The sequence below is a fragment of the Musa acuminata genome, unplaced genomic scaffold (genome assembly GCF_036884655.1).
Source record: "Musa acuminata AAA Group cultivar baxijiao unplaced genomic scaffold, Cavendish_Baxijiao_AAA HiC_scaffold_1137, whole genome shotgun sequence".
Taxonomy (NCBI): domain Eukaryota; kingdom Viridiplantae; phylum Streptophyta; class Magnoliopsida; order Zingiberales; family Musaceae; genus Musa; species Musa acuminata.
In genome coordinates this window covers 2524236-2544271 of record NW_027021349.1, presented here as the reverse complement: position 1 = coordinate 2544271, position 20036 = coordinate 2524236, and the positions used below count along the sequence as shown (strand labels likewise).

Genomic DNA, 20036 nt, shown 5'->3' with positions numbered 1-20036 from the left:
GAGAACATTGCTAGATGATTGAGAACAGTTTCTCTACGTTATCCTTGTTTTCTTCCCTTTCTTTCTCTTGTTTTTTTGTCTTTTTCTTCTCCTCTTTGCTGCTGTGAAGATCACCACGTTGCTGCCCTTTTCTGCCCAAAAAACGCAGCCACCTCCTTGCCAAAATGCAGCCACCACACCCCCTTATATTGATCTAGGGTTAGGTTAAGAGGGGGGTGTGGGCTGATAAAGTCCACATGGGCTGAATATGGGCTGTCAGCCCAACATCTACAACAAAAACAATGCTAACCCAACATTGCCAATAAATAAAGAGTTGAGATCAAGCAGACAATAATTGAGGGAAATACTAGTCATATTAAAGAATAGCAAGAAAAAAAATACAAACACTTCATTCTACAAGATTTAAAAGAATACAAACAGTGTAACTTTCTACATTTTAATACCATGTAAACAAAAGAACGGCAAAAAAGTGCATGCTGTTTGCAGGTTTACTTGGATACAATGAACCATGATCATATATCCATAAAAAAGAGAATACATTTTAGTAATCGGACAACAATAAGCCAACCAAAAGAGACGCCGATGATAAGCTCTAATCTGTGACAAAGCATATCTACTTCCATCTACTCTTTCAAAGGATGGTACATACAACCTTTAGCTCATGAAAGGGTATCAACTGATTTCACTTCAACCTCCTCAACTGATCACTTTCAGATCCCCACCTCAGTTTCTTTTCGCCATCTCTTCTCGCTCGATGAGGAGTGCTGGTTGCTGTAAGCCTATAGGTGTTTGGTCTCTGTTGGTTCTCGGGTTTGTTAGGTTGTGAAGCCAGGTAAGAAAGAGCTGTAACAACATCAGCCATCAGAGGCCTCATTGAAGGCTGCTCTTGAACACACATTGCAGCAACAGCAAGTGCCTGGTATAAGCCCCTTGGAGGATACTGGCCCTGAAAAACTGGATCAGCAATCTGTCGAAATTTCATCCTGTCGTTGAGCATTGGTCGCGCCTGTAACCAAACAGCATATTAACTAGCATTACTACATCAAATAATCCAAGCAAAAAAATAACTAGATCAGAAGGAAGAGTTGAGCATTTTTCCCTTGAATAACAACAAGGCTTTTTTTTCCCTTCATCTCTTAAGCCTCAAGCAAAGAACCTAGAAAACAGAAGTTAAAGGAAAAGGCAACACTCAATGATCAGAAATGAGAGTAAACAGAAGACTGACTTCTATTTCAGGAACAAATTTGGTCCGAACTAGATATCTCAAGTCAGCTGTGATCTAGATACCTGACTGGCTCAATATTGCCTAGATCAAGTATGTTTAGAAGCAAACTTCAATCTGTCTCAAAAAGTACTGACAGAAGTTGTGCCTATAGGAATGCTAGTTGGTGTTGGGAGTCTAGTCGAGTCTACATAGGGGAGAATTGGTACCGAAACAGGAAAGAATGATAGAAATTGAACTGAACTCCCACGATGTTTTCCTCTTCATGGAAACATCAAGGTTGACATGCTCGTACTCTGTTTATGAACTTAAAAATTGAATGACTCTAATTGAACTATTTTTCATATGATGATATATATGCAATATTAACGCTAACCAGACAAATGATAGATTGGCACCATTTAAAGAAGCACAAGTAAAGGTGTAAAACAGTTCTAGGGGAGACAAATGGAAAGATATATCCATTAAAGGACAGGATCCTTACCCATGCAACAAGATTGTGCTCTTCTGCTCCTCTAGAATTGTCAATTGCCCTTCTTCCAGTTATGAGCTCTAAAAGAACAACACCAAAGCTATAAACATCTGATTTTACTGTCAGCTGCCCCGTCATCGCATATTCAGGAGCACAATACCCATATGTACCCATCACCCTGGTGGAGACATGAGTGTTATCACCTACTGGACCAAGCTTTGCCAAGCCAAAATCAGATAACTTGGGATGATATCCTTCATCTAGCAAAATGTTAGAACATTTTAAATCACGGTATATAACAGGAGGGCTGGCCATATCATGCAAATATTCCAATCCTTTCGCTGCCCCAGCAGCTATTTTCATTCTCGTGTTCCAGTCGAGCCTCCTCTTATTTGGAGAAAGGTCTGTCGTAACCACACGAACACATAAATATCATTTTGAACAAATAAGTGTCTACTAATTTAAAGGAGTATGATACTCAGGCTGCATGAAAGTAGTATACCATGAAGATGGTCCTCCAGTGATCCCAATGGCATGTATTCATAAACCAATAGTCTTTGATCTCCATCAGCACAATAACCAATCAAATTAACAAGGTTGGGATGGTGCAGTAGGCTCAGCATCAGAACTTCGACAAGAAATTCCCTGTTTCCTTGCAGGCCATTGGGATTGAGCTGCTTTATAGCAACAATCTAGCCCAAAAAACAGCAAAGTGTGTGTCACCAACTTGATACTTATGTACGTTGAGTAAAATCTTCTTCTCAACTTTAAATGGTACCTAAAACCTAGTCCTCCATTTATCATATAGGAGATGCGATGAAATTCTCAAACCAACAGACCAAAAAGAAACCACAACTGTTACTATTAAAGACATCCTTAGGTAAAATCATCAGATTGCCAAATAGAACTATAGGTGGAGAAATACTCTATGGTTTATTCAAAAAGTAGTTACCCAGAGATCAACACACCTTAAAATTCAAGAAAAACATGCACATTTCTAATTTATAAACTTAGATTTGCAACTTGCTAATGTTTGATGAACACAAAATAAGATAAGCAAAAAAGAAATGCTGTCACAAAACATTCGCTGACCTGATTGCCACTTTCCAGCATGCCTTTATATACTCGACCAAATCCTCCCTCCCCTAGAAGGAAATCAGCCCTGAAGAACTTGGTTGCCGCAGCCAGTTCACGATATGAAAATGTATGAGCAGCGATTGGTCGTGATCCACTACTGGATGTCTCCCCCTCATTCCATGGGCTATGGTTCTTAACATCCCATGACGCAGTGCATTTCAGTGTATCTGCTAGAAGAAGAACATGAAGTAAAATAGGACAGAATACAAAGAATTCTTATGACTCACTTGTAACTGGATGTTTCCGAAAGGCAATGGATTTAGCCTATAAATTTTGGTAAAACTTTTCATATTTCTTAGCCAATTGACAAATGCTGTGCACAAAATTAGACATGAAAAATCAAATTAACTAAACAAAATCTTCTTTTGCAAAGTGTGGCTTCAAGTTCTGAAGCACACCGATGCGGATTCATCTGTAAATTAGAGAAAAGAGTGCTCTTTTGCTTTTCCAATCCATTAACCCACCGCGAGAGTAGATGGATTTAGACGCAGATTTTGTTCCATGTGAAGTCTAAACAATTCGAAAGGAGGAGCATAATCAATTCGTTTCACGCATTAACAAGTAAACAAGCTCATCGACGAACGAGCCGATCATCTTGAAGACACACAACCAAAGGAGTCTAAAGCTGCCATCTTTTTCGATGGATTCACGTTCCAATACCTATGGCTTGCTGGATCCGATCCTTCTCGTCCACCTTCGGTCCGGTGCAGGCGAAACAGCCGCTCCCCATCTCTTTCTTCCCCACCAATTTCTCCCAACTCTTCCTCTCGCTGTCTCTGCTTTCTTAGTTATTCGCTTAGCTGGGACGAAGCGAACAAGAAAGGACGTCGTTAACTATTTACGGACACCAAACGGAAAGCTTTTTGAGGGAGTATATATTTACAGCGAGCGGAAAACGACCGTCTGCGAGAAGTACCAAATTTAATCGGAGGAAACATGAGATCTCCACCGTTCAATCAGTGGATCCAATGGTTTTGATTTCAGCGAATACGTTTCCGTACGCGTCTCCATTTTAGTCCCTCAAACACGGGTTCCCATTGGCTGACGCTACCCGCCGCCGTACCCGCTTGTAGTTGCAGGCTTTAACGGGTCCCGCAATTGATGGGAATTCAACTCTAAAAGAGATTTCAACCGGTTATTACCGAAGGAATGAATGCCCGAATCCGTGTCGAATCCGATACCCGTTAAATTATGCATACTCGTTTCACATCGGATAGATGGAGATTCGAATCCAATTTAAGTGGATCGAATAGGGTCTGATACCAAAAAAACCCGACCCGTTCCCCTTACCGTATCGGACAGGTATGCGAGGTGCGTATAGTCTGTGGAGAACCGCTTCTTGAACCAATAGAAAGCAGCGCAACGAAGAGGCGATCGCGTCCGGGAAAGCGAGGCGAGGCGAGGCGAGATGAACCCTTCTCCTCCTCCTCCACGCGATCCCGATCTCCTCGAAGAGGCGTTGGGGCTCGGCCGCGGTGGCTCCCCCCCGTGGCGCCTCGCCTTCGTCGAGGACTGCGTCGAGACGAGCGGCGCCTTCGTCCTCCACCACTTCTTGAAGCGCGCTCTCTCCACCGAAGGCGATGGGACCGTTGTCTTCCTCGGTCTCGCGCAGCCTTTCTCACATTACGACCGTGTCCTTCGGAAGATGGTAAGCCGAGTTCTCGGATCCTCAATGTGTCGCTCCTTTATGGTATTTTATCGAACACTTGTCTCCCTGTTTTTCCCGCCCGCGATGATGTCGAGAAGTGATTGGCTGGATTTCTGCTGTTTTCGTCTACAATAGTACTAAGAAGTGATCGGTTGGGTTTCTGCTTATTTGTTTCGCATGATTGCACTCGTAGAAATTTGATGGACATCTCTCAACCTTGCTGTTGTTGCCCACGATGTTGTCAAGAAGTGTGGTTGAGTTTCTGCCTATGTATTTTTCATGCCTTGCCCTCGTGGCATTTTGTCGAACACCTCTCCCCTGCTGTTGTCACTCACGACGGTATCAAGAAGTGATTGGTTGAGTTTCTGCTTATTTATTTCTCATAACTGCACTTGCGAGATTTTGTCGATCGCCTTCCGCACTGCTGTTTGTTTCAGCTTCATGAACGCATCTTCATTTTATTCGTCAAAATTATATGGAGAGAATTATGGGAATGATTTAGGTAAAAGATTGTGTCTGTTTAATCCTCTTCTCGTGCCAGTCCAAAGTGAAAGAACGATGAGTTTCATGAACAATATCTGATACACTCGAGGCCTCTCACGTGATATATTGCTTTCGTGCCTTTACGTTTTAGTTTTCCCTGTTTCTGTTTTCCTTGAAGACTTGGAAACCTAGAATTTGGTGATTGAGTTTTTTTTTTTCTTTCTTTTTTTCTCTAAAACATAAACTAAATGTCGATTTTTGGCACAGATAAGAGAGGGAAATATGAGAGAGAAAAAAAAAAGAGGAAGTTGGAATAAAAAAAGCATTCGTTTTATCTAGCTGCCCATTTGTTAACATTTCATATTAACATGAAGCTAGATCTACTATGCATTGTATCTTGTTCTAAGATTTCTTTAATTATAGTTATAAAAAGACACTTGATCTCTTGTGGCTTTTTTACTTATGTGGCGTATCTTCTGCATGTTGAATCTTAGAAATTATTTTTGAGAAAATTTACCCTAAAATCAATTTAGGTCTAAGGTTGAACTTTACATTATTTGACCAACTAAACTAAATGCAGTTATTCCCAGCTTATGCAATTATAATTCCCTTGACTGTATTTGTGCAACAAAACACACTTGGCTTTGAAATTATCTTGGAAAGTTCTAGTTTAGAGTTCTTATTTACTCTATTTTCATCAACCAAAACAGTATGATGTTTCCTAATCATCATGTTACATGAAACTTAATCTCGGTTATGTATAGTAAAACCATCTTTATTTGTATAAATGGTGAGGATGTATGATCAATCTTGATGCAACACTATAATAAACAGAATTGACTTTCTCACCTCTTACTATTCTTGAATTTTTAATTGTATTATCATAGCTAATTGCAGGTGCCGATGTTTCTTTTCTTTTTTTTTCTTTTCTGGAATCTTTTTGTTTTTAAATTTGGTTGATGAGTAAATAACTTCTGCGGTTAAATTTTTTGGCACAAAATTAAGAGTATTTAATAATCATTGTTTTTTTAAAGTTTGTTTAATCACATTTTGAACTTTCATATCATGTCTTATAAATTTATTTTGGTATATTGTATATTATGTTATTTGGAATAGCTCATAAACTTTGTTTTTTTTTTTTTATATATTTAAATGTTTTCTTCCTTTCATTTGGTACTTTCTATTTTCTTGATATTAAGTGCTAATTGAAAATGCACCTCTACTGCTCAATAGGAATATCTTAATGTCATGCACCTCTAGCTTACTTGCATAAAGCTTGACCACATAACATAAGTTGATGGTGTTTTTTGTTATAGAAATTGTAAGAGAAAAAGAGAAGTAAAGTCGAAGAGTTATGGACTAACTAGAACTATTTGTGGAATTTAAAATGTGAAATATATACTATAATTCTGGAAATACTATATATTTCATGAAATAGCTTTCTCATGAAAATACAAACACAAAAGTATATGTTGTGTGATCAAGCTTTCTCATGAAATAGCTTCAAGGTTCTCTGGATGAAATTTTATCAAACACAAAATTAAGAGTTGTTTGTCAATCATTGCCTTTTATTTTAAAGGTTTGTTTAATCACATTTTGAACTTTCATATCATATCTTATAAATTTATTTTAATATATTGTATATTATGTTATTTGTAATAGCTTGTAAACTTTGTTTTATTTTTTGTTTAGACAATAAAATGTTTTCTTCCATTCATTTGGAATAGCTCATAACAGTAATTTAAAAAACGCTAGATGCCAAAATGCACCAAGGTCCCAAAACAACCGAGGCGCTAGGCGCTCGCTCGAGCGAAGTGAGGTGCTTTGAAATATTAAAATATAAAAAAATATAATATAATTAATAAATATTATTATTTAAATAAAAATATGATATTAAATTAAAAATCTACTATTAACAATATATTACTTACTGTTAACAATAGTTAGAGGGGGAGAAAAGAACTGTTAATAATAATAGAGGGGGATAACAGGGTCATTGAGAGTGAAAACCGATAGTGGAAAGTGGTAGCAACAGCGGTGAGAAGCTGGCAGCAGCATTGATGGAGGATTAGTTTAAGACAACCGCAGTAGTGTTGCAAACGGTAGCAACGACGGAAGCTGCGGATAGTAGTAGCAGCTGCAGCGGAAGCTCCAAAGGGCGTCCATCGGTGGCAAAGGAACCTGTGGTCCTCTCCCTCAACAATGGAAGGAACTGCACATGTAGTGACAATGGAAGGAAGCTACGGGCTCTTGCTAGGCCGTCGGACCCGTCCGTTGGCAACAGAGGAAGGCTCGATCCGTTGCGTCTTCGGTGGAGGCAGCAACAGAAAGCGTCAGCGGGGTCGTGCGAGTATGAAGGGTGGCTTTTGAGAGTAAGAAATTGTGTTACTAACTACTGTTGAACCAATCCAAACATAAAAGTCTGGTTCGGTTGCCTTATTTGAACTGGGTGCTCGCTCGAAGTGTCTGACACCTAGGTTCGGGCGAGTGCCCAAGCGGCGCCTCATTGAAGCACGTCGCCTCGTCCACACACGAGGCACTCGAGCCTTGCATCGCCTTGCCCGAGCACTTAGGCGAGCGCCTGAGCACCTATTTAAATCACTGGCTCATAATCATTTAATAGACCCCAGATACTTCTCGCACATGGTCTTCACCATGTAACAGTTAAAGCTTGCCTTATGAGATTAATATTTGTTATTTATTCAATACAAATTTCTTGAAAATGTTTCATACACCAGCTAGATTTTTTGAATAGCGCAAGTGCTTTTGACTAGAGCACAAGCACTTACATGATGAAGATTAAAAATTCATGGCTTTATACTTCTCTTATATGGAGAATTGTTTAAGTATTATTTTGTTAATAGTTAACTTTATCTTGACAATATTTTTTTGTGTTTAAACTTTTTTTTATTACTACATTTGTATGTATCCTTTTGTGGTCCAGATGCTGCACACTTTATTTTTTTGTTTTCTTAGATTTTTGTTCCTTATTTACTTTGTTTCCTGAAATATTTTGTTTTTATTTTGCTTCTTATTGTGATATCTACTGACTTTAATCCCTTCCATTAAAATGTTTCTGTAATTTTCATGTTAGTCTGATGCTATTGCAATGTTCTTGCCACTTAGCATTATTCTTGAAACTTCTGAGGATATTAGAGATGAAAGATGTCACAACTAGCTGGCATTCCCAGTGTACTCTCGATAGGATCTGCATTTGTATATGTTTAGAATCATATTTATATGCATTGGGAAAAATAGGACCAAGAATCCGAAAAGCTAAGCATATTTAATATACGCTTCTGTATAGTGTATAATATATTTAGAGTTGAATTGGAGATACTAGTAATGTTTATTCCATGGCATCATTTCTATAATGCTAAATAATAGAATTTCTTAATGCTCTTTGTGTTGATTAGTGTTTGGTTTTGAGTATATACGTTTCCTCTAGTTTGTGATGGTCTTGCCTGATCCATCACACTATTTATTGTCTTATCCTGTCACACAGCATATTATTATGATGTCAGCAACCTCATTAGCATTTCTTGTTTTATTCAGGGATGCAATCTATCAGTACAAAGGAACAAGAATAAACTTCATTTTATTGACTTGCTTAATTTAGAGTTTCTAGGCGAGCGGAGGCTTTCAAGTATGCTCCTGACTTTCAATCATTTTACCATTTTTTTCTTGCTCTGTCTGTTCACTATGATAGTATACTCCTGATTATTTGCTTGTTAGAATCTTTGTTGCATGATGCGCTGATCCGGTTTCATCTTTTATCCATTCCATTTATACTTCAATCGCAGATGAAAAGGGTGAAAATGACATAGAAATTGGATTTATGGATTTGTATAATAGAATTTTAAGGTCTATAGAAGCTATTAGGTCAAAGGATTACAATGGAGGCTGGACGACTATTATAATTGACGATCTCTCTCATTTGGAAATAGCTGCTCATGGCTCTGCCAAACACGTGTTGGACTTTCTACAGTACTGCAGAAGCCTTACCTCTGAAATGGTAAAAATAGATGATTTTTCTTTGTGTCCAATAATTGATTCTCACTATTGTTGCTAAGTTGCTTTGATTCAACAATTAGGACTGCTCTCTAGTGATTCTGAATCATGAAGATATTCACTCAAGTGATGAAGCTCTGCAGATGCTTTCACATCTTGACTACATCTCTGACATTCTGATAAAAGCAGAAACTTTATCTACTGGTATAGCTGCTGATGTCCATGGACAGGTAAATGCAATTCTTAGTAACATAGGTCTATATATTTGTTTCACCAGTAAATATCAATAGATTTTCTTACCCCTGATGCCTTGTCATTTACATTATTCTGGTGCTAATGTTTTCAATGAGGTACTTTGTGGTCAAAGTTGTAAACCCTTTAATTTTTTAGGAGATGATGTCTGTTTCTTAGTCATTGTGCCAAGCAATAAGTTGATTTGCCTTCTTACCATTTTTCCTACACATGATATGTATGTCAATGCTGAGAATCATTGATGGCTGTTGTTTCATGTGATTCTAGTGTGATAAGTAGGATGTTTGTACGGGAACAATTCATTCCATGTGAGTTGGGATAAAGATAGGATTTTTGGAAGCAATATATCTACCTTTTTCATGATAGTCATACCTTTTTATTATACTGTTTTGAGAAATGGTATTAGACATGGAACAGACTAGCTGGTTGAAGAAGAAATGAATGATATAAAAGTGAGTCGCTTAGTTTGGACATGTAATTTGAAAATCTGAACTAGAGATGCACTGTAAAAATGGCTGAACTAGAATATGAATTGGTGAAATGTTGTAGGAAACATATAGGAAGCTCCTCCAGGAAAACTCTCATAACCTATTGCCTTCAAGTTCTAGTAGTATCCCATTTTCTTTCAACATGAACATGTTGCTGAATCTTTTTTTTTTTTAATTTACATTTCTTTTAAGTAAAACATATTAATTTAGGGGGTCTTTTGCAAATGTCACAAATTGCCATATGACAATGTATCCTATGATCCTACATTGGTTTCATAGTGTTCCCTTTTTGATTTTTCAACGAAAAATTTAGAAGACAAGATGTTATTTTTTTCCTAAGAATCTGGAAAATAACTTTTAAGAATTCTATTGTTCCTAGCAAACAAACCTTGGAAAAGAAGTTTTCTAAGGAATACCATCTTTCTTTTACTTTTCCGTGGAACCAAAATGCACCCTACTCAGAATTTTATAGAAAACCTAGTGACTGAAAATGAAAACCTAGTGACTGAAAATTTTAGAGAACGATTCCAGTAGCATCTGGTCTGACATGGTAATGTAACTTAACTTTTACATGTGTCCATTTTAGTCTTTGTCACTATCATATTTTATCTTCTTAAGTTGACTTTAGTAAAATTCATATTTGTAAATTACCCTTGCATCATCTATATCTTATAATGCAGATGAGCATAAATGAGCCTTTGATTTTCAACCCACTTCTATCTCCATCAAATGCCTTGCAATTACCAGGAAAAGTAAAAAATTTCCATTGACTGTTAACGTTGCTTCAGTATGGTATATAATTTCTATAATTACATCGATATGTTCCTGTTGAAACTTATTAGTTGGGTTTGATAACGTCGCTCTTGAGTAACCTAGGTTTTTTTGGCATATTGTATAGACCATATGATTTCTATAATTACATCAATATGTTCCTGTTGAAATTTATTATCTGGGTTCGTTAATGTCGCCTTCCTCGAGTAACCTAGGTTTTTTTGGCTATACTGTATAGCCGAATCCTACTGCAACATGTTGTGTTTTGTTCTTAAAAAGTGTTTTATTCAAACACATGGTGAGAAATTGCACAGCATTTATCTTTTTTACCAAAACAGTTTCCATTTGGAGGAGCATAGTGCTAAATGAATAATCTTGATTTTTCTCATTTTAATTGATCTACCTGGTAGTAAATACTAAAGAATTCGTATCATTGTAACAGATGACTGTCATAATCAAGGATGCCCCAGGAGGGTTGATCAAGAAACTTCATAGTTTCCAATTCAAAGTGAAGGAGAATGGTGTCGAGTTCTTCTATCCCGGGAGTCGATTCTAAGCATGTTTGCAATAAGTTCCTACTAAAGGTACCTCTCTAGACATTTATCATTTTGGACATAAATGCCATAGTAATGTAGTATGCTTCTATGTTTGGAAACATACGTTTGAGCATCCATCGGTTTGAATAGTCTGGTCGACAGAGTGGTGACTAACTGTTATATCGGTGGCCATGGATGATGTTTTGGAGGATGCTTGTCAATCAAATCGCGGAACTTTCTCAGGTCAACATGACATGTGAAACCAGCATTGTAACCTAACGAAATCAATCAGGAAGCCCGAGAACGATCCGAAATAAGAAAAGAATGGTTTCATAAAGGATCAAATGCAAGGCAAAAAGGATTAACACTTATTTAAGGGTTTGGTGGCTGGGTCAATAAATAGGATAACCACAATATCAAACATTCGATATGCACTATCTAGTGGGGTTGACAATCTGAATGCGTGCTTGAGTGATTGACCTTCGTACGAAGGATTAAATGCTTTTACGCGAGAGATATCAGTAAATTATTGAGCTAAAAATATTAAGATACATGAAAGAAGAAGAGTGTTAATAGTAAAAATATTGAGATACATAAAAGTGAGAAAAATACTGAGATAACTTCTTAAGCAACATGATAACTCACCATCTTTAATCTCTTTCTTAAGCCATTCTATTAGCTTTTCACCACATCTTTATGAAGGCCAAGAAACTCTAGCTCAAGATTGAGGAAAAAAAAAATTCAATTCATCTTTTGTTATACCTAGGGGTTTAGTTTTGTTTTTATTTAGTTACTTTTGAGTACCTTAGACTTTAAATTTATTTTTAATTTTTGATTAAATTTTGTATGAATTTCTTATGATTCTAAAACCTCTAGTATTATTTTAATCTAAGATTGATACATAAAGTTATTATGGTCCCAATATGAGGAACTCATAATCTCTTATTTTTTTAGAAGAGATTCTATTCGAGCTAAATTGACCCACTTACCAATATGATTAGGTTATAACATTTTGATATATTTTCAAAAGTTTCCTTAGGGTTACGTGGGATTTGGAATTGAGTGAATATTACTTTTGTGCACCAAGATACGAGATTTATAAATTCACATAGTCCCAACCCAATTTTGACAAAACATAATATGTGTTGGTAGTTGAATTAGGACGGTAGTTTAGCCTCCAAATAATTATATTTTAAGTTAAAATTTGATGTGTATTTAGTTTTTATATCTCTTAGTTGTCTAAAAAATTTCATAATAATTCAATATCATTTGGGTAGATAAAACAGTAAAGTAAAATTTTTTAATAGAATTATGTGATGGTTTGATTGATACTAACTAGTTCATTTAGTTTTAAAGTGAATTATTCAAAAATTGATGACGGATTCAAGATGAATTTTCAGATTGAGTATAGTTTATTTTATGATAGATTTTATCAACTTTTTATAGATTATTGTAATGAATTATTATAAATCAATAATTCAATGGGTAGAGTTCTTAATTGAGATATCTTATGATCATATACTCTGAATTTGATAAATGAATTGCTTTCTATCCTACTCGATTATTAAGGAACATGGTCTTTCATTGATATTTTCATTTTTTATTTCAATCAGGTAAGTGTAAGTTTAATTCACTATAAATAGTTATTGTATAAATTATCTATATAATGTATTTTGGAAAACATATTTTGAATTACATAATCATCATGAGCTAATCATGAGCTAAATATGGATGTATATATTTTATAAACATAAAAATATATGAATTATGATCAAAATATATTATATGCATGCATATAAAAAAATATGACAAATTGGAAGGGGAAGTACTGGAAGTAGATCGGTTAAGGCTAGAGAAGGTCGATCTCCTGAAAGAAATACAAAGGTTTGGAAAAAGAAGAACTGAAGAAAGCGAAGAAGAAGAGAATGAAGAGGCCCTTGTTCTCTTGGAGGAAGAAACTCAGAAAATCCTCTCTATGGAAACAAAGGAAACGGGAGGATCAAGAAGATCTAAGAATATGCTCTTCAACTTAAAGGTACATATGGAAATTCTGAATATTCCCCCTTTTGAAGTTAATGCTATACTAGATACAGGTGCTACCACTTGTTGCATAGACGAGAAGGCTGTACCAAAAGCTGCAATAGAAGAAAACCCTTATGTGGTGCATTTCAGTGGGATCACCTCCAAAACGACAGCAAACAAAAAATTAAGGGGAGGCAAAATGACTATTGGGAACAACACTTTCAGGATTCCTTATACCTATGCGTTCTCAATGAAGCTTGGGGATGATATTCAAATGATAATAGGATGTAATTTTATAAGGGCAATGCAAGGAGGAGTTAGGATTGAAGGTAACACGGTTACGTTTTACAAAAACTTAACGACTATTAATACTTTGCCCTATATCTCAACAGCCGCAGCAATAGAAGAACTAGATTTGGAAGAAGATGACTATATCCAAATCTAGGAGGCAGTATTTTACTCTGCAGAAGCCCAGCAAAGCAATGAAGATATAAGGGCCAAGTTTGGAAGCCTACTAGACTAGTTAAAAGCCCAAGGTTATATTGGAGAAGATCCCCTCAAACATTGGAAAAAGAATAAGATAACCTGCAAGTTGGAAATTAAGAATCAAGACTTCGTGGTGGAAGACAAACCCCTTAGACATTTAACACCACAAGCAAAGGAAGCTTTCTCCAAGCATGTAAAAGCACTACTAGAAATAGGGGTTATTAGACCAAGCAAAAGTAAGCACCGTACTACTGCTATAATTGTTAATTCAGGAACCACGGTGGACCCCATAACAGGAGCTGAAAGAAAGGGGAAGGAAAGGATGATTTTTAATTACAAAAGGCTCAACGACATCACCGAAAAGGATCAATACAGCCTTCCTGGTATCAATACCATCCTTAAAAAGGTCAGCAATAGCAAAATCGCCAGCGGAAAGTACAATCCGATCAAGTCCACTATAGACGCTGAAATGCATGCAATCATGAAAACTCTGGAGGCATTGAAGATTTACTTTCTTGATAAAAGGGAAATTATCATCAGAACTGACTGTCAAGCAATAATAAGCTTCTTCAATAAATCCACTCAGAACAAACCATCTAGAGTTCGATGGATGTCCTTTGTAGACTACATCACTGGAAGTGGCGTGGAAGTCAAATTTGAGCACATCGAAGGAGATAGTAACATTCTAGCCGACTCTTTATCCCGACTAATAAATATTTTGGTTGCAGGATGGCCGAACGAATCATTACTCCTCCTAGAAGCCACTCAAGAAGTTCAAGCCAAACCAAACCCCAAGGCCGCTGCACGCCTGAATCAACTAATAAACCAGGTGACCTCCTCTTGCAATACCAACAAGAAATGGATAAGCTCAGAACCAAGACACGTGAAGGACTCTCATTTGACGAAATGGGACTATCTGAAAGAAGACTCGGAGCAATTCAAAAGGAAGCCTCCCGACAAGCATGTGAAGCATTACAACAATTCATAGACATCCACCTAATCAAGACTGAAGAGTATCAAAGAAGGAGCGGTGGAAAAGACAACTGGTACAGGGACTGGTTACCAGTTGTTCTCCAGCAGCAACAACAACTGGAGAAGGCTCTATCTCTAGCAAAAGATGTCTCACAAAGGACAACTAGCTTTAGCCTTTAGAGGTAAGACCTGCAACAACTGGAGCATCTACTTTTCTTAGCCGCCAAGTAAAAACAAGTTGCGTGGGGTAGAGCATATGCTTTTCTTAGCTGTCAAGAAAAACGAGTTGAGCCTCGGGGAGCCACTCGTAGTGTCATCAATAATTGTACCAAGGAATATGCTTTCCTTCAGCAGGAAGCTTAGTAGATATATCAGATGAAGGGATAAGAATGCGATGGGGCCCAATGAGTACCCGGTTCTATCCTCTTTTCTCTATATATCCTCTAGCTCAGACTCTTGCAAGACATCGGTCGAAAAACCAGAGTCTTACTTGAGAAGAAGTCTAAGTCCAATCCTTTGTAAGCATTTTAAGCTTTCTATAGTTCTTTGTATCTTGGTATCTTCACAACATACAATAACGAAGAACTTGGTATCTTCACAAGAATTTTTCAGCTTCCCCGAGCAAATTTTCAATAAACTCCATTTTTGCTAGAGGATCTGTAAATCCTTGTGAAGATACCAAGTTCTTCGTTATTGATTCCCACCTCATAAATACTTCATCAAACATTCCCAGTTGGGATGGGATTATAAATATTGCTCCCTACTGCTGAAAGGCTGAAGGGAGGTTCCAGGCTTCTGAAAAGTTCTTTGCCTTGAACCTTGGTTGTCTTGAATGCCCTTCATATTCTGGCCTTTGGCTTGTGGATTCTATATTCACAGCCGGAGGGTAATTTACTGGTCCCATGGTTGAGTCCGCCGGTGGCCTGTAATTTGACACAGCAGATGATGAATATACCTGATGAGATAATTTTGCTAACTGGGGGTATTCCATTACTAGTTCTTCTTCCAGTCCTGCTGCAATTAATTCCCTCTGAGGCTTTCGAGGATACGGTATCTCTACTTCTTTTTCTGAGATATGGGTATCTTGAAAATAGGAATTCAGGCCTTCGCGTAGTTCCTCTGCTTCATCTTCACTACTACTTGATAATTGAATATTGACAGCTATTGTGTGGCTTCGTATTTCTTCTTCATCGCTGAACGTTTCATCATCCACAGTGTTATAGTGGATTCTGCTGGATGTCGATGCTGCTTTATAATTATCAAAACTGATCGAAATCCTTCCGTCAATTAAGTTCCTGCTCCTGAGCTCAGCAGGTTGCATGGGGATTGAGACTTGCGTTGGTCTAATCATCCAGTCTCTTCCTCTGATTTCTGCCGTGGAATAACTTCTACCTGGTAGAGCCCTTATGCCATGGCTTGTTAGGTAATCCACCACCCCTGAGATTTCATAAGCAAAGGCGACATTCGGGGTATTTGAAAGCCGCCCTACCATTCCTCTGGTAATTAATAAATTTGCTTCTCCATTCTGCCATGTGTCATATCCACGGGTTAGTATAGAGAGTTGTATATTGCGGTAAAAATCTCCTACCGTCATCATAGTATCTGGTACAACATAGACCAGTTGACTTCCTCTGGTCAAGTTTACTTCCATGGTAGCAATGATGGACCTATCATCGGCCCATCTGTTGTCTCGGAACACTAATAGCGCTAGTGTCCCTTCTTCTTGCCCGTGGAGTGTCTGAATCCTTGTTTGTAGGATTCCAAGATGAATATATCTCATCCCGCTCCTAATTAGTTGGTCAAAGCTTTGTTCTTGTATGAAGGCCCTGTCTTCTTGGTTATTGGTGACCAACATAGCTTCTTCTGATCGATGCGTGTAAACCCTGTGGTGTGCATCGTCCCTCCTTGAGTGATACAGTATTTCAGCTGGTGCTATTGCAGCTCTTTCCCTCATGGATAATTGTAGCTGTGCCTGAGGGTCTATTTGTTGCTCCAGAACTTGTATGTTTGAGTCTGGGTTTCTGGAAATTAGTTGTCCCAGTCGTCTTCTAGCGTTGAATATTCTCCTCTGGTTTCTTCTGTAGTTTCTGATCTGATCTTCTATAAGAGGAGTTGATGTGGATACCTCTTGGGTTCGCGTTCTGGAAGTCATCCTTTTGCTTCCTGAAAGATCTTTATAGGATCCTTAAAAACCAGGATTTTTCCTTTCGTCTCTTTAGGCCTTTCTGAAGGACCCAGGTTAAGGTTTGCCAATTTGGTAATAAGTTCGTCTGGTACTACTTGGGATTGTATTATTTTTTATTGTTGCAATTCCCGTATTGTTTGTAGTTCTGTCCGTATTCCTTTTATGTCTTCAGCAATTTGTATCAGAAGTTGTATCTGTACGTTATGCTGCTTGATTACGGCGACCTGGTGGCTGAGAGTTCCAGGAAAATCACTTGTTTTGAGAAAACCAAGTGATGGAGGTTCAATGGATTCAGTAGCTTTGAGGGCCTCTTTGTAGGATTCGGTGCCCCTAGAGGATATATGGCTCATCCAAAGATCTGTTTCTCTATTTTGGATAATAGAATTTCGATCCTTTGGAGTTTTTGATCTAGGTTTTGTGATAATCGTAGGGCCTCCTCTTCAATAAGTTTGGGTTGCTTAGATATTTCTAACACTAATTTCTGAACCTCGGATTGGGTGAGGGGCTTATTTTCAATGAATAAAGAGGATAGCGTTTTTACTGAAGATTCGAGATTTCTAATCCTCTTTTCAAGGTTATGGTTTTCTTCAAGCAAGAGTTTGAAGTTTCTCAGGTTTACTCGGCTTGATAGACAGGTTCTGTCATAAATAACAGAGATGTTATGAGCTAGTTCTTTCTTAGTGGGTTTTGTGGTCTCTGCTAGATTCAGATAGTCAAGATGTGAGGTATGAGAATCTGTATACCACTTTTGAATAGCTTCCTCCCAAAGTTTAGACATATACTAAATATGCATTGTTTTGGATCTACTTACGTTCTTAACCCTGAGGGCTTGCGTCAAAGGTCTTACTGCAGTTCCCTGACCTGATTGCCTTCCTCGGGCTCCTCACAGGTTTAGATTGTAAGAGATATTATTATCAAGCACATTTTAGCATAAATGTCATGATAGTTTGGTTGGAAACTATATCAAAACAGCATACAAACTAGCTCTGATACCAAAAGAAAGCGGAAGCTACCAAAAGTTTGTAAGAAATGATAAGCACAAAGAACTATAGAAAGCTTAAAATGCTTACAAAGGATTGGACTTAGACTTCTTCTCAAGTAAGACTCTGGTTTTTCGACCGATGTCTTGCAAGAGTCTGAGCTAGAGGATATATAGAGAAAAGAGGATAGAACCGGGTACTCATTGGGCCCTATCGCATTCTTATCCCTTCATCTGATATATCTACTAAGCTTCTTGCTGAAGGAAAGCATATTCCTTGGTACAATTATTGATGACACTACGAGTGGCTCCCCGAGGCTCAACTCGTTTTTCTTGACAGCTAAGAAAAGCAGATGCTCTACCCCACGCAACTTGTTTTTACTTGGCGGCTAAGAAAAGTAGATGCTCCAATTGTTGCAGGTCCTACCTCTAAAGGCTAAAGCTAGTTGTCATTTGTGAGACATCTTTTGCTAGAGATAGAGCCTTCTCCAGTTGTTGTTGCTGCTGGAGAACAACTGGTAACCAGTCCCTGTACCAGTTGTCTTTTCCACCGCTCCTTCTTTGATACTCTTCAGTCTTGATTAGGTGGATGTCTATGAATTGTTGTAATGCTTCACATGCTTGTCGGGAGGCTTCCTTTTGAATTGCTCCGAGTCTTCTTTCAGATAGTCCCATTTCGTCAAATGAGAGTCCTTCACGTGTCTTGGTTCTGAGCTTATCCATTTCTTGTTGGTATTGCAAGAGGAGGTCACCTGGTTTATTAGTTGATTCAGGCGTGTAGCGGCCTTAGGGTTTGGTTTGGCTTGAACTTCTTGAGTGGCTTCTAGGAGAAGGAGTAATGATTCGTTCGGCCATCCTGCAACCAAAATATTTATTAGTCGGGATAAAGAGTCGGCTAGAATGTTACTATCTCCTTCGATGTGCTCAAATTTGACTTCCACGCCACTTCCAGTGATGTAGTCTACAAAGGACATCCATCGGACTCTAGATGGTTTGTTCTGAGTGGATTTGTTGAAGAAGCTTATTATTGCTTGACAGTCAGTTCTGATGATAATTTCCCTTTTATCAAGAAAGTAAATCTTCAATGCCTCCAGAGTTTTCATGACTGCATGCATTTCAGCGTCTATAGTGGACTTGATCGGATTGTACTTTTCGCTGGCGTAGGCACATACCTTTTCAGTGTTTCTGGGGTCGTGTTTTTGTTTTTTCCATTTACAAATACCTCCCCATCCTTCCATGCATCCGTCCGTTTCAAGTATTATAAAACAGTCTTCAGGAGGTACCTCTAGATCAGGGAGATTTTGTACCAGGCTCTTAATCTTCCTGATTAGTTTCCAATCTTGCTCATTCAGCCTTTTCTCGCCAGTGGGGCTTGTTTTTGAATATAACGGGCCTAGAAGCCTGCCCAGGTTGGCTACATAGCTTCTTGCATAGTTTAGAATTCCCAGCCATGATCTGAGGCCTTTCTTGGTAGTAAGGTCTTCTTCCTGATACTCTGTGATTCTTTTAATAATATGGGGTTGTAACTTGATTTTGGAGTTCCCCAAGACTGCTCCAAGAAATTCAATTTCTCTTACTGCAATTTTCATCTTCGTTGGGCTTAAGACAAGGCCGTTTTCTTGGCATATTTCTAACATTTTAGTGAGGTGTTGCCCATGCTCCTTTTCGTTCTCTGAGAAGACAAGGATATCATCAATGTATACTGCAATGAATTGTTCAGTACCTTTGAAGCAGCTATCCATTTTTCTTTGGAATACAGCAGGGGCATTTTTGAGACCAAATGGCATTGTAAGCCATTCATACAGTCCTTCAGGAACCCAGAATGCAGTCCATTCAATGGAATCAGGGTGCATGGCGACTTGGTGAAAGCCCGATTTTAGATCAAACTTTGAGTAAATTTTGCTATTGCTGACCTTTTTAAGGATGGTATTGATACCAGGAAGGCTGTATTGATCCTTTTCGGTGATGTCGTTGAGCCTTTTGTAATTAAAAACCATCCTTTCCTTCCCCTTTCTTTCAGCTCCTGTTATGGGGTCCATCGTGGTTCCTGAATTAACAATTATAGCAGTAGTACGGTGCTTACTTTTGCTTGGTCTGATAACCCCTATTTCTAGTAGTGCTTTTACATGCTTGGAGAAAGCTTCCTTTGCTTGTGGTGTTAAATGTCTAAGGGGTTTGTCTTCCACCACGAAGTCTTGATTCTTAATTTCCAACTTGCAGGTTATCTTATTCTTTTTCCAATGTTTGAGGGGATCTTCTCCAATATAACCTTGGGCTTTTAACTGGTCTAGTAGGCTTCCAAACTTGGCCCTTATATCTTCATTGCTTTGCTGGGCTTCTGCAGAGTAAAATACTGCCTCCTGGATTTGGAT

The 20036-nt window shown here is 38.0% G+C and overlaps 2 protein-coding genes across 6 annotated transcripts in view; one reads left to right on the top strand and one right to left on the bottom strand.

Annotated features, from left to right (window-relative positions):
• Positions 1-598: 598 nt before the first annotated feature.
• LOC135671026 (probable serine/threonine-protein kinase PBL7) lies at positions 599-3662 on the bottom strand. Of its 3 annotated transcripts, none has more exons than XM_065178893.1 (5): positions 3492-3662; positions 2787-3001; positions 2197-2386; positions 1707-2098; positions 599-1006 (listed from the first exon to the last, which is right to left on the bottom strand). In XM_065178893.1, the coding sequence occupies exons 1-5, from the start codon at positions 3559-3561 to the stop codon at positions 683-685; spliced, it is 1191 nt and encodes a 396-aa protein (XP_065034965.1). In that variant the 5' UTR covers positions 3562-3662; the 3' UTR covers positions 599-682. The 3 variants fall into 3 exon arrangements, with proteins under 3 accessions (XP_065034965.1, XP_065034966.1, XP_065034967.1); XM_065178894.1 differs by having other exon boundaries at positions 2787-2998; XM_065178895.1 differs by having other exon boundaries at positions 977-1156.
• A 501-nt stretch (positions 3663-4163) lies between these two features.
• Positions 4164-20036, top strand: part of LOC135581146 (elongator complex protein 6-like) — a 28483-nt gene continuing 12610 nt past the window's right edge. Inside the window, exons 1-5 of one of the 3 annotated variants that reach the window (XM_065178956.1) lie at positions 4164-4479; positions 8518-8608; positions 8910-8977; positions 9057-9203; positions 10927-11068. In XM_065178956.1, the coding sequence (XP_065035028.1) occupies positions 4240-4479; positions 8518-8608; positions 8910-8977; positions 9057-9203; positions 10927-11040 (660 nt within the window). In that variant the 5' untranslated portion in view covers positions 4164-4239 and the 3' untranslated portion in view covers positions 11041-11068. Of the gene's footprint in view, positions 4480-8517; positions 8609-8765; positions 8978-9056; positions 9204-10926; positions 11170-20036 lie in introns of those variants that run through there. The other 2 variants (XM_065178954.1, XM_065178955.1) reach the window with 2 other exon arrangements.

Bases quoted from the DNA above. Each gene is read 5' to 3' on its own strand.
- LOC135671026 (XM_065178893.1), bottom strand. From the start codon at position 3,561: ATGGGGAGCGGCTGTTTCGCCTGCACCGGACCGAAGGTGGACGAGAAG. The intron at 3,002-3,491 runs GTATTGGAACGT...TTCTTCTTCTAG, and splicing joins TCGGATCCAGCAAGCCATAG to CAGATACACTGAAATGCACT. The intron at 2,099-2,196 runs GTATACTACTTT...TGGTTACGACAG, and splicing joins ACTGGAGGACCATCTTCATG to ACCTTTCTCCAAATAAGAGG.